Source organism: Geotrypetes seraphini, chromosome 2, assembly GCF_902459505.1.
Source record: "Geotrypetes seraphini chromosome 2, aGeoSer1.1, whole genome shotgun sequence".
NCBI classification, from domain to species: domain Eukaryota; kingdom Metazoa; phylum Chordata; class Amphibia; order Gymnophiona; family Dermophiidae; genus Geotrypetes; species Geotrypetes seraphini.
Genome location: NC_047085.1, coordinates 383,241 through 396,232, shown reverse-complemented (window position 1 = coordinate 396,232; position 12,992 = coordinate 383,241). Strand labels below are relative to the sequence as shown.

The 12,992-nt window shown below is 41.5% G+C and overlaps 1 protein-coding gene across 4 annotated transcripts in view; it reads left to right on the top strand.

Moving 5' to 3' along the window:
* The window catches only part of MAPK15 (mitogen-activated protein kinase 15), a 269,713-nt gene that overhangs the window by 210,005 nt on the left and 46,716 nt on the right, over positions 1-12,992 (top strand). For all 4 annotated transcript variants that reach the window (XM_033933020.1, XM_033933019.1, XM_033933021.1 and 1 more), the window contains one exon: positions 3,716-3,867. In XM_033933020.1, coding sequence (XP_033788911.1) covers positions 3,716-3,867 — 152 coding nt within the window. The remainder of the gene's footprint in view (positions 1-3,715; positions 3,868-12,992) is intronic.

Genomic DNA, 12,992 nt, shown 5'->3' with positions numbered 1-12,992 from the left:
CACGTTCCTGGCCTCAACTACCTGAAGTGGAAGATCATTCCAACGGTCAACCACCCTTTCGATGAAGAAGTACTTCTTAAACACCTTAGTATTGGATAAGATATAGGGGGGTGGGATTATGAATGATAATAATTATTAATTATTAATATATGGGTGGGTGGGGTGGGATTCTTTTATATTTATATATTCAGAGGAATATAAATAAGTTTGTCAAGTGATTAGTTAAAAATATTTCTGATTGATTATTATACACTTGTAATATTTGAAAATGAATAAAGATTTATAAAAAAAAAAAAAAAAAAGAAGTACTTCCTAGTGTCACTATGGAATTTCCCGCCCCTGATTTTTAGCGGATGTCCTCTTGTCGCCGTAGGGCCTGTAAGGAAGAAGATATCTTCTTCCACTTCAATACGGCCAGTAACGTATTTGAACGTCTCTATCATGTCGTAAACTCCAGTTTATTGATCATTTTATTGTCATATAGGGTGAGTAGGGGAACTATGCAGCTTTGGAGGGAGGGGAAGAAATCTTGACTAGTAAGTTGAATAGTCAGCAATACACCACATATCATCCCCATGGTGGTGACTTCAGAACTAGCATAGACCATGAAGGATAGACCATGAAGGTCTTTTTCTGCCATCATTTACTGTGTAGGAAATAATCCTATCTCATTACATCCTCTAGTTGTTTGCTTTATGTAGACATTTGGTGTTGACCAAGCTCCTTTCAAACATATAGGACCTCAATGTCATCCTCACCTAGCTAATGAAAGCTCCTGCTGAGCCACTGGATTCCTGTAATCTGAAGTACCTTAACTGAAAACCTTTTTGTGTAGAAATGTATGTATTAGGCCTGTAATGATCTTAGGGTATCTGATTTTAGTTTACTCGGGGGTCTTTTAGGTGTCATTGTGCTGATTTTATAGTAATTCTTATTTCGTGTAATTCCTAATTACTCTTGTTAGCCACTTTGAAACTGAATGTTAACTGCAGGGTTGTAAGATCTTTTTAACTTAATGTGATGTGATGGCTCATTTTTGGTGGTGGTCACTTCAGCGGAAACAAAAAAAAAAAAGTACTTTGCACAGAGATAGAAAATGGAAACCAATCAAAAAGGTGGATATATTTATTTATTTAATTAATTAATTTTCTCTACCGTTCTCCCAAGGGGATGCTCAGAACGGTTTACATGCAATTATTCAAGTACTCAAACAGTTTTCCCTGTCTGTCCCGGTGGGCTCACAATCTATCCAATGTATCTGGGGCAATGATAAATTTTTCCATGTCAAGAAACCAGTGAAATAGAAAACTCTGTGTCTGGTGACTTCCAAGTTTGCCTGTTTAGGACCCAGGAGGACCAGGCGATGATCATTCAAGGTTGTAAATAGCTTCAGGTTAATTGGTTCTGGTTGGCCTTGCCATTGCAAGTCTAATCTAATCAGGATTTCTTAATCGCACTTCTGCAGAATAGGTTCAAGGTGATTTACATGATAAGAGACCCATGCAACATTATGGGGAAAAGTTACATCTAATAGAGGAGAAGGAAGAACTGACATAAAAGGGAGAATTACAAAAAAATATTGTGGAGGAGGGTTGCATTGTTGCAAGAGGGGAATCGGTTAGAGTACACTGAGGAGAAAGCCCATGTAACAATATAGGGAAAAGTTACATCAAATGAAGTAGGGGAGGAAGATTTCCTACAATAGGGAGATGTCTCAGAGTACTATTGAGGGAGGCTACATTGTTGCAAGAGGGGAGGCAGTTATAAAGTACTATAGAGAACGGTTACGTTATCAAGAGAGATTGCAGAGGCACTGAATAAAATGGATTTATCAAATAGGTCAGTTTTTAATCCTATCCTGAAGGCAAGGTAGGTCTGTTCAGTCCTTATGAGTGTTGCAAGGTTGTTCCAGGTTCTTGTAGCGACATACTTGAAGAGGACATTGATTATCTGCTTATATTTCACTCCCTTGGAGGTGGGAATATCTATTGTCCTTGTTTTCGGTGGCTGGTAGCTTAGGATTCCCATGTGTGAGAATCATTGTCATACTTATCCTCAGGAAAAAAAGTGAAGTTACTCACCTGTAGTATGTGTTCTCCACATTCCCTCCCACCCTTCCCCTAGGAGTTCTGTTATTTTGCTTTGATATTGTACTGATGGTCCCATGCAATCACACTTGACAGAAAGGCAGTCGTGCATTTGCAATGAGACACTGCCAAAAGTTTCTTAAAGCTTTAGAATACATTACATTACATTACATTTGTGATTTCTATTCCGCCTGTGCCTTGCGGTTCTAAGCGGATTACAGTTAAAAGAGATCAGGACATTACCGAGAGAATTACATTACAACGATTTAAGTAAATTACATGTTGTGGTATAGAAATACAAGTATAAGATATCTGGATTTATCGATAGAATAACTTGACAGGGTTTAAGTAGTTACAAGGTTCAGTGGGGAAAACAATATAGGCAACTGAAGAAAGATACCTAACTTTGAAGGAATCAGTTAAGTGGATACATAAGGGAGATGCTTATTTAGGAGAAGGTTAAATGGATACCTAAGGGAGATGCTTATTTAGGAGTTTGGATATTTTTCGTAAATGAGGTTCAAGGGGATGACTAGTGTGTTACTTGCTGGGGAGAGTGCATGTGCGATTGGGGAGGGGAATATTAAGTAAGGACGTGTTTTTTGAAAAGAAATGTTTTGATTTCTTTCCGAAACACTTTGATGTCTGTTGTTTTGATCATCAGTTTGGTGATGGTGGGGTCAATTTTCGCTGCCTGAGTTGCTAGAGGGCTGTCATAAAGTTTCTTACGTCGGGTACCATTATGAGGGGGGAAGGTGAAAAGATTCTGAGTTCTTCTTGATCTGGGTAGTCGGTAGTGGCAAAGACAGTTGTTCAGGTAATTGGGGGCCATACCATGGGTTACTTTGAAAAGTAAGCAGTAGAGTTTGAATTGAGTTCTTGCTTTTATCAGAAGCCAGTGAGAGTCTACATAGGCGGGTGTGACGTGGTCGAATTTGCTGAGCGAGTAGATGAGTCTGATAGCTGTGTTCTGAACAGTCTGTAGTTGTTTTATCATAGTATTTGGGCAAGGTATGTAGAGGCTGTTGCAGTAATCTAAGGAGCTGAGTATGAGGGATTGTACAATGATCTTGAAGTGTTCTTTGGAAAATAATTTTCTTATTTTTCTTAGGTTTCGCATGGTGAAGAATGCTTTTTTTATGGTTTTGTGTATTTGTGTTTGCATTGTGCAGCCTCTGTCTAGGTGTGTTCCCAGAATTTTGAGAGTATTCTGTATTGGATATTTGATTGTGTTTACATCTAGTTCTGTTAGGGATGGTTTTTGTTCCTTCTCTAGTAGTAGGAATTTGGTTTTCTCCGCATTCAGTTTTAACTTGTGGTCTGAAGATGTCACTCATGTATGAAAATTTGTGTCCTGCTATCCTCGCAGAGCACTGGCTACTTGTGAGTAACTCCACTTTATATTTTTAATTCTTGGGTACTGTAAACCACTTGGATGCCAGGTTATGCAAGGTAGTGTAATAAGTGAATAAATCAACTCAGAGTTGGTACGACTAATAACATGATGACAGATAAAGTTTATGCGGCCTAATCAATCAGCCCATCTATACCACTTGCTTAGTTATATAATCCCTCTCCATCAGAGATCCTGTGTGCCTATTCCTTGCTTACTTTTATTTTTTCTACAGATGATCAGAGTATTGGCCAGGAGGCCCAGAATGGCTCAACCTTACATCCTTATCCAAGAAACTTATCCCATAACCGGAAGCTGGGGAGACAAACTAGTCAGGAGACCCTAACATCACAGCATGTTGGAAAGGAAGGTCATGGTATCAATCTGGTGAGTTACATGTAAAGTTATATTAGTATAGATTTATATTTGGGGCTAGATTTGATAACAGAATGCCCTTGCAAGATGTTTAGAAAGGCTGCACAAATACTGAGGCACAATTTTAACACATGTTGGATCTCTAAGGGAGAGGAGGGAATAGTAGAAGGCAATATTAGACAGAACACTGGCTACTGATCAACAAAAGCTGTACTTTCAAGGCTCTGGTATTAACTCATAAACGACTCCATCTTACCACACCTGTCTATATCACCTCCAAACTTCAGCAATACATTCCCACCCACCCCCTCTGTTCCGAGGCAAAGAGACGGCTATGCATCCCCCCAGGTAGATCTCTCCAGATGGAAATCACCTATAAGCGCTCCTATAGCCACCTTGTACCATGCCTAGGGAACCTACTGCCTGCACAGATTAGATCTCTGAACTCATTGATGAGCTTCCAAAGAGCAGTAAAACCTTCCTTTTCAACTGAACTGCTCCCAGCAAGCAGTTCCCCTCTACTCTCTTTCTCCAATGCCCACTGCTATACAATCAGCAGGAAACACCTCCTGGGACTCCTATGAACATCTTTCTACAACCTGTGTTGTCCTACGCTACCATGATTGTCCTATGTACCATGAATGTCTATCATAACCAACTGTATGTGTCTACTGTAATGTACTGTGAATGTGCTTTTGTAACCCGTTCTGAGCTCATGGGAGGGCAGGTTAGAAATCTAAATAAATAAATAAATAATTAGATAGGCCGTTATCTGCCATTATTTTTCTATGTTTCTATGAAAAGCATATGTATGTATTATGTGTGGGGCAGGGTGATCAAAGCTCCCAGGTGAATATAAGCCCTCAGGTAAGTAAATCACTTAATACCTCTACACGGATGGGAAAAGGGGTCAATGTCTGGAAAGCAGTATATACTAATGCTCGAAGTATGGGAAACAAGATTCTGGATCTAGAAGCTATGATGGAAGAAGAGGAGTTGGATATAGTGGCAATCACAGAGACATGGTTCACAGAGAACCATGACTGGGATGTAGTTATACAGGGCTATAATCTGTTCAGGAAAGACAGTGTAGGAAGAAAAGGAGGAGGAGTAGCGTTATATGTTAAAGAACATATTAAAGCCACACAATTGCAGGATCTGCAGGGCAAGGAAAAGGCACTGTGGATCAATTTGGAAAGAGGGAATGATGAATATATTTACATTGGTTTGATATACAGGCCTCCTTCACAAATGGAAGAAATAGATTTAATAGTAGACATTCAAAACATATTTAAAAAAGGAGAAGTCTTACTAATAGGTGATTTTAACATGCCGGATGTTGATTGGGGTATCCCTATTGCAGGGTCTTCTAGAAGTAGAGAGATTCTGGATTCTCAACAAGGAGAACTGTTCCAGCAGTTAAGAACATAAGAAGTTGCCCCCGCTGAGTCAGACCAGAGGTCCATCTTGCTCAGCGGTCCGCTCCCGTGGCGGCCCATCAGGCCTAGTGCCCGAACAGTGGTCCCTGATTAATTTTGTAACTTACCTCTAATCCCATCCCTATAATCTACCTTTACTCTTATCTGTACCCCTCAATCCCTTTGTCTTCCAAGTACCTATCCAAAGTTTCTTTGAACCCCTGTAGCGTGCTCCTGTTTATCACATCCTCTGGTAGCGCGTTCTATGTATCCACCACCCTCTGTGTGAAAAAGAACTTCCTGGTGTTTGTTCTAAACCTCTCCCCTTTCAATTTCTCTGAGTGCCCCCTTGTACTTATTGATCCCCTTAATTTGAAAAATCTGTCCCTGTCTATTTTTTCTATGTCCTTCATGATCTTGAAGGTTTCTATCATGTCTCCTCTAAGTCTCCGCTTTTCCAGGGAGAAAAGCCCTAGCTTTTTCAGTCTGTCAGTATATGAGAGGTCCTCCATGCCCTTTATTAGCTTAGTTGCTCTTCTCTGGACCCTCTCAAGTACCTCCATGTCCTTCTTGAGGTATGGCGACCAGAACTGAACACAGTACTCCAGGTGCGGGCGCACCATAGCACGATACAATGGCAGGATGACTTCCTTTGTCCTGGTCGTGATACCCTTCTTAATGATACCCAACATTCTGTTTGCTTTCCTTGAGGCCGTGGCACACTGCGCCGACGCTTTCAATGTTGTGTCTACCATCACTCCCAGGTCTCTTTCAAGGTCGCTCACCCCTAGCACTGATCCCCCCCATTTTGTAAGTGAACATCGGGTTTTTTTTCCCTATATGCATGACCTTGCATTTCCCTATGTTGAAACTCATTTGCCACTTTTTGGCCCATTTTTCCAGTGTTGTCAGATCTTTTTGGAGATCTTCGCAGTCCTCCATGTTATTGACCTTGCGATATAGTTTGGTGTCATCCGCAAATTTAATAATCTCACATTTTGTTCCTGCTTCCAGGTCGTTAATGAATATATTGAATAGGAGCGGTCCCAGCACCGACCCCTGTGGAACTCCGCTCGTGACCCATTGCCAGTCTGAGTAATGTCCCTTTACTCCAACCCTCTGTTTCCTGTCTGCCAGCCAGTTTTTGATCCATTGGTGGACCTCCCCTTGCACCCCATGGTTCCATAGCTTCCTTAGTAGTCTTTCGTGTGGCACCTTGTCGAAGGCTTTTTGGAAGTCAAGGTAAATGATATCTATGGATTCCCCTTTATCCACCTGGCTGGTTACCCCCTCAAAGAAGTTTAATAAGTTCGTGAGGCATGACCTGCCCTTGCAGAAGCCATGCTGGCTCGACTTTAGCTGCCCATAGTTGTCGATGTGTTCCCAGATGCTGTCTTTAATCAGCGCTTCCATCATCTTTCCCGGGACCGAGGTCAAGCTCTCCACCCCTGTTTTCCCCATGTCCTTTCAGCGGCCTTCTCCAGCCCTTTGTCTTCCCCAGTGCTTTCAGGGTCCTTCTCCCCCCTCTGTCTTCCCCATGTGCTTTCAGCATCCTTCCCCCCCTCCTCCCGTTTTCCCCATGTCCTTTCAGCGTCCTTCTCCACCCCTTTGTCTTCCCCAGTGCTTTCAGCGGCCTTCTCCCCCCTCAGTTTTACCCATTTCCCTTAAGCGTCTTTTCTTCTCCACTCCACCTTTCCTTCCTCCCTGCCCCTTACCTTTGTGGCGCTTCCCTACCCGACCAACAACAGAACAGGCCCGGTCAGACAAATCTCCCTGTCCTGTAGCCACGAATCTAAATTACCTTCTTACAGCAGCTGGAGTATTGAAGCTGCTGTAAGAGGTAATTTAGATTCGCGGCTACAGGGCAGAGAGGTTTGTCGGCCGGTCCTGTTGTTGGTCGATCGGGGGACCTGACCGGCTGTGCACACTCCCCGGGGCGCACCGCCCCCTCCTCTTTCGTACGCCATTGCCTTCTTCCTACCTGCCCTGCTGCACACAGCCGATTGGAAGTCTTCCCGATGTCAGCGCTGACGTCGGAGGAAGGGAGGGCTTTGCTTAAGCCCTCCCTCCGACGTCAGCGCTGACATCGGGAAGACTTCCGTTCGGCTGTGTGCTGCGGCAGGGCAGGTAAGGAGAAGACTAGCCTCGCGGCTCGAGTGCACTGCGAACCAACCCCGCAGGAATCCCGCGACCCTAGGGGGCATCCCCACGGGATCCCCGTGACCCAAGGGGGGAACCCACAGGATTCCCGTCGTCCCCGTTCCCGTGCAGCTCTCTACTTTCAGTTCCACCCTGTAGTCCTTTCTGCACTCCTCTTGGGCTTTTTATATTTCACGAACGCCAACTCTTTCACCTTTATTTTCTCCACCACTAGTTTGGAGAACCATATCGGCTTCCTTTTTCTTGTTTTTATTTATTTTCTTCACATAAAGGTCTGTAGCCATTTTTATCACTCCTTTCAGCTTAGACCACTGTCTTTCCACTTCTCTTATGTCCTCCCATCCTAACAGTTCTTTGTTCAGGTACTCTCCCATTTCATTAAAGTCCGTACATTTGAAATCTAGGACTTTAAGTATCGTGCGGCCGCTCTCCACTTTAGCCGTTATATCAAACCAAACCGTTTGATAATTGCTACTTCCCATTCAAACATTAGAGATACTCTCTCTATTTGAGGACCAGATCCAATATCACTCTTTTCCTCGTGGGTTCCGTCATCATTTGTCTGAGCAGAGCCTCTTGAAAGGCATTCACAATATCCCTACTTCTTTCCGATTCCGCAAACAGAACATTCCAGTCCACATCCGGCAGGTTGAAATCTCCCAACAGCAGCACCTCCTCCTTCCTTCCAAACTTTTGGATATCCACAATCAGATTCTTATCAATTTGCTGCAATTGAGTTGGAGGTCTGTAGACTACACCCACGTAGGTAAAAGTTCCATCTTCTTTTTTCAGAGCGATCCATATCGCTTCTTCCTCTCCCCAGGTCGCTTGGATATTGATCTTTACATAACTCCTCCACCTTTTTGACCATCTCTGTCCTTCTTAAAAAGATTATATCCCGGTATGTTTGCATCCCATCCCTGTGATTCACTGAGCCATGTCTCTGTGATAGCGACAATATCTAGATCTGCCTCTAACATTAGGGCTTGCAGATCATGAACTTTGTTGCTTAGACTGTGAGCATTTGTGGTCATCGCTTTACAGCTATTTTTCAGCGGTAATCTCCTTTTTTGTATAGATTTTTGTTTCGTTTCACTTTCCGTTGCAAGGCTAAGAAATGAGTTGCTGATATTGTTTACATTGTAATCTTTATTACCATCATATCTTTTCTTTTTCCGGGGGTGGTCTCTATAATTGTCCTTCATACATACACAACCCCCATCTTCTAGTTTAAATGTCTAGAAACATATTGTCTGAATTTCTCCGCAACGTTTCTTTTTCCTGCTATAGTAATATGTAGCCCATCAGTGCAATATAGCTTCTTTTTCTTCCATGTATTTCCCTATCCTCTTGTGTACCTAAAGCCTTCTTGATGACACCAGGCTTTGAGCCATCTATTAAAGTCCTCTGTATATATATAAAAAGAATTGAAGCAGCAGAGGAAGGCGACGAAAATGGTAAGGGGTTTGAACCAAAAGAAGTATGAGAAGAGACTAAAAGACCTAAATATGTATATTCTGGAGAAGAGGAGGGGCAGGGCTGGATTAAAGGATAGGCCCAGTAGGCACAGGCCTAGGGCCCGAAATGGTCAGGGGGGCCTGCCGGTGCTGTGCTTTAGGGCCTCACCCTTGCTGGATTCGCCAGCAGTAGCAGCGTCCTGTTTCCATGAAGGCAGGACCCGACAGAGAAGAAGGCCCGAATCCGGCAACAGCAGCAAATTGTGAATGCTGCTACTGCTCGAAGAAGTTCATGATGCCAGGCCTTGGGTGACAGAAGGAGGAAAGGGAGAAGAGGGGGAGAGACTTGCTGCATCTAACTGGAGGGAGAAAGAGAGGGAGAAGGAAGATGAGGGAGGGAATGAAAGGAGATGCTAGAGTTTGGAGGGGAGAGGAGGGAGGAAGAGATGCTAGGGCATGGAGGGAAGAAGGAAGGTATGCCAGACGAAGGGAAAAGGAAGGGGGAAAGGGAGGAGAAGATGTCAGAGCATGGAGGGGGAGGGAGAGATGGAAGGAAAGGAAAAGAGAGAGATGCCAGAGAATCAGGGAAGGGAAGATACCAGAGTGTGGGGTGGGAAGGAAAGAAAGGAGAAGAGAGAGATGCCAGAGCATAAGGAATGGGGTGGTGACAGAGAAAAATGGAGAGGTGGCGCTAAAATCAATCATGTACAAAGGAGAGAAGGGGAACAGGATAGACAATTTATGGAAGGAGCATAGAAAGAGGGAAGATGCCTTATGGAACGGAAGAGGGCGGACAGTGGATGGAAGGGGCTGATGCTGCATGGAAGACAGAAATAGGACAGATTCTGGCTAGAAAAAAGAGAGTGAAGACAAGATGATTAAAGCAGACACGACAAAAGGTAGAAAAAATATTTTTTTGTTGCTTTAGAATAAAATAGTATTGTAGTTGTAGTGATAAAACTTTTATAAGCAGAAAATAAGGTAATCTGTTTATTGGACTAATTTTAATACATTTTTTAATAACTTTCAGAGACCAAAACCCCTATTCTCAGGTCAGGACAGTATAATGTAATAGCAGTATACTATATTGACCTGAAGAAGGAGGCTATGACCTCTGAAAGTTAATTGAAAAATTGATTAGTCCAATAAAATGGTATCAGTTTTTGTTTTATTTCTATTTGTTAATTTGTAAAGTGGTGATTGTCAGTATTTTCAAATTTACATCTGCTATATTTATATTTTATAGAGCATTAGGGGGCTATGTGTCATTGTTTCTATGGTGTTTCACTGTATGCAATTTAGCTTTTTGGTGGTTCAGTTTAACCTTTATCAACATATTTCTATTTTTAGTTTGTGATTACTTATTCCATACTGGGTGAAGGTGTATCTGTGTTCTGTGTGTATGAAAGACATGGTTTTCTGTTAGCGTTTACTAGCCTTGTTTGATGAAATGCTTCAGGCATGGTTCTTGGGAGCACCTTGAATAAACCTGATTTGAATCTCCTTATTTTCTGCCGATCTTCTTTTGTTTCATGTTGGATTCTTTGGTGGACTGCTTGCCTTGTTTCATTACAAGTTAACATACATGGAGTGGAACGTACTAGAGGAGTTACAGATTTGGTTGTTTATATATACATATGGGTTACAGTTGGTTGACATAGAGTGGGGCAGTTGAGAGGCGTTGTAAACTTGGTTATTAATATAGACTTATATTTCAGATAGTATTACTGCTTTACAATATATTTGAACACTTTTATATTTGTATGGAAAGAGTTCAAAGGAAAGTCCTGGGTAAGCAGGTGGGAAGGGAAGGAAGGGGGATTTGTTCAGAGATGTTTGGGGGTTGCATAGACGAAAAACTGTGCACTGGTATGATAATCTTTGTTTGTTTTGAATTTAAAAAAAGAAATAGAAGTGAATAAGAAAACAGATAAATGGGGTGGGGTATGGGCGGGGCGGGGCAGGGGCAGGGGGGCCCCAGTATACTTGTGTGCCTAGGGGCCCTTGAAGAATTAATCCTGCCCTGGACAGGGGAGCTATAATACAGATGTTTAAATACTTGATTTTAAAATTCTTTATTCATTTTTCCAACTTACATCAAGTGTATAAATAATTAAACATTTAAAATTGAATGCATCAGTTGAATTTCTGTCTTTTATAACATTAATACATAAAGTTTACTCCCTTCCCTCCTACCCTTCCCTTAACAAATTCAATCAAATATATCATATAAATATTATTTTCTACTGATCTAAACATTTAATAAAATTCAGAACCCCCCATCCCCACATTTGCATTTGTACTTATAATGGAAAATGGTATCTATTCATTACAATAATTTGTCAATGGCCCCCAGATCTCTTTAAATTTATTATAATTCCCTTTTTGTATAGCTATTGTTCTTTCCATTTTTTAAATGTGACACAACAAATTCCACCAGAAATTATAATTAAGTCAACTCCAATTCTTCCAATTACTTGTGATATGTTATATGGCGACTCCTATCATAATCAATAAAAGCTTATTATTTTTTTGATGAAATTTGGCTCTTTGTTCTCATTGACATAGCAAATAGAATCGTATCATACGATAATACCACAGGATTCTCCAATAATTTATTTGGCCCCAAATTGATTTCCAAAAGGCCAAGATAAAGGGACAATAGAATAACAAATGATTTAGAGTCCCTATTTCAAGATTACAATGCCAGCATCTATTAGACTTAGAGCTATTTAACTTTTATAATGTAACTGGGGTCCAAAATGCTCTATGCAAGAGAAAAAAACCAAGTCTGTCTCATAGATGCGGACACTGTACATCTCATCCTCCAAGACCAAATTCGTGGCCATTGAGACACAGAAATTTGATGCTTAACCTCAATAAACTAAACTAAACTAAACCTTAAGTTTATATACCGCATCATCTCCACGGAAGTAGAGCTCGGCACGGTTTACAAGAACTTAAAAATGAGAAAGGGTAGGAAAAGGTTTACATAAGTTTATAACTTCTACAACTAAAAAGAAAATGCAGACAATTAGAAAGGTCATGGAAAAAACAAAAACACAACCACATCAAAGATGAATGGAAAATCCTAATCAAACAATACAATACCAAACTGAAGGAAAAACGAAAAAACTACTACTCCAAACTTATCAGCACCGAAAAACCAGACACAAGAATACTTTTTGACATCTTAAGAAATCTCACCGATACCAAACCATTTCTCGCCACCCAAGGAAACCAAACTCCCACAGCCACCCAATTAGCGGATCACTTCAAACACAAAATCATCACAACCAGATCCACATTCAACAATTCAAGAATCAACATAGAAGAAATACGAATCAATCCCAAAACAGATGAAGCAATCCCAGCAGACAGGATATGGACAAACTTCCCAAAGATACAATGGTCAGACTTGAACAGGCTTTACAAAAAATACAGCAAATCCTCATGTGACTTGAACAACTGTCCCTCATACTTACTAGCAACAGCTTCCACCAAATTTAAAGCTAGCCTCACACTATGGCTTCGTACAACACTAAGTGAAGGTCATTTCCCACCGGAATTAGGAGAAATCATAATTACACCTATCCTAAAAGATCCCAAAGGTCCTATAGATAATCCTGCAAACTATAGACCAATCGCTTCAATCCCTCTATACATTAAAATAACAGAAGGCCTTGTCGCACAACACCTCTCCAACTACCTTGAAGACCATCACATACTACATCCATCACAATCTGGATTCAGATCCAACCATAGCACAGAAACTCTACTGGTATCACTATTGGACATTGCCCGACAACACCTCAGCAAAGGAAACAAGCTGCTTCTCATTCAACTCGATCTTTCTGCGGCATTCGACCTAGTTGACCATCACACACTACTCCAGATATTAGACGCAATAGGAATCTCAGGTAATGTTCACAAATGGTTCCAAAGCTTCCTCAAAACACGAACATACAAAGTCAAATCAAAAGAGCACATATCCGACCCATGGTCAAACCCATGTGGAGTACCACAAGGATCACCATTATCACCCATATTATTTAACCTCTTCATAGCATCCCTAGGCATAACCCTGGACGCCCTAAACACA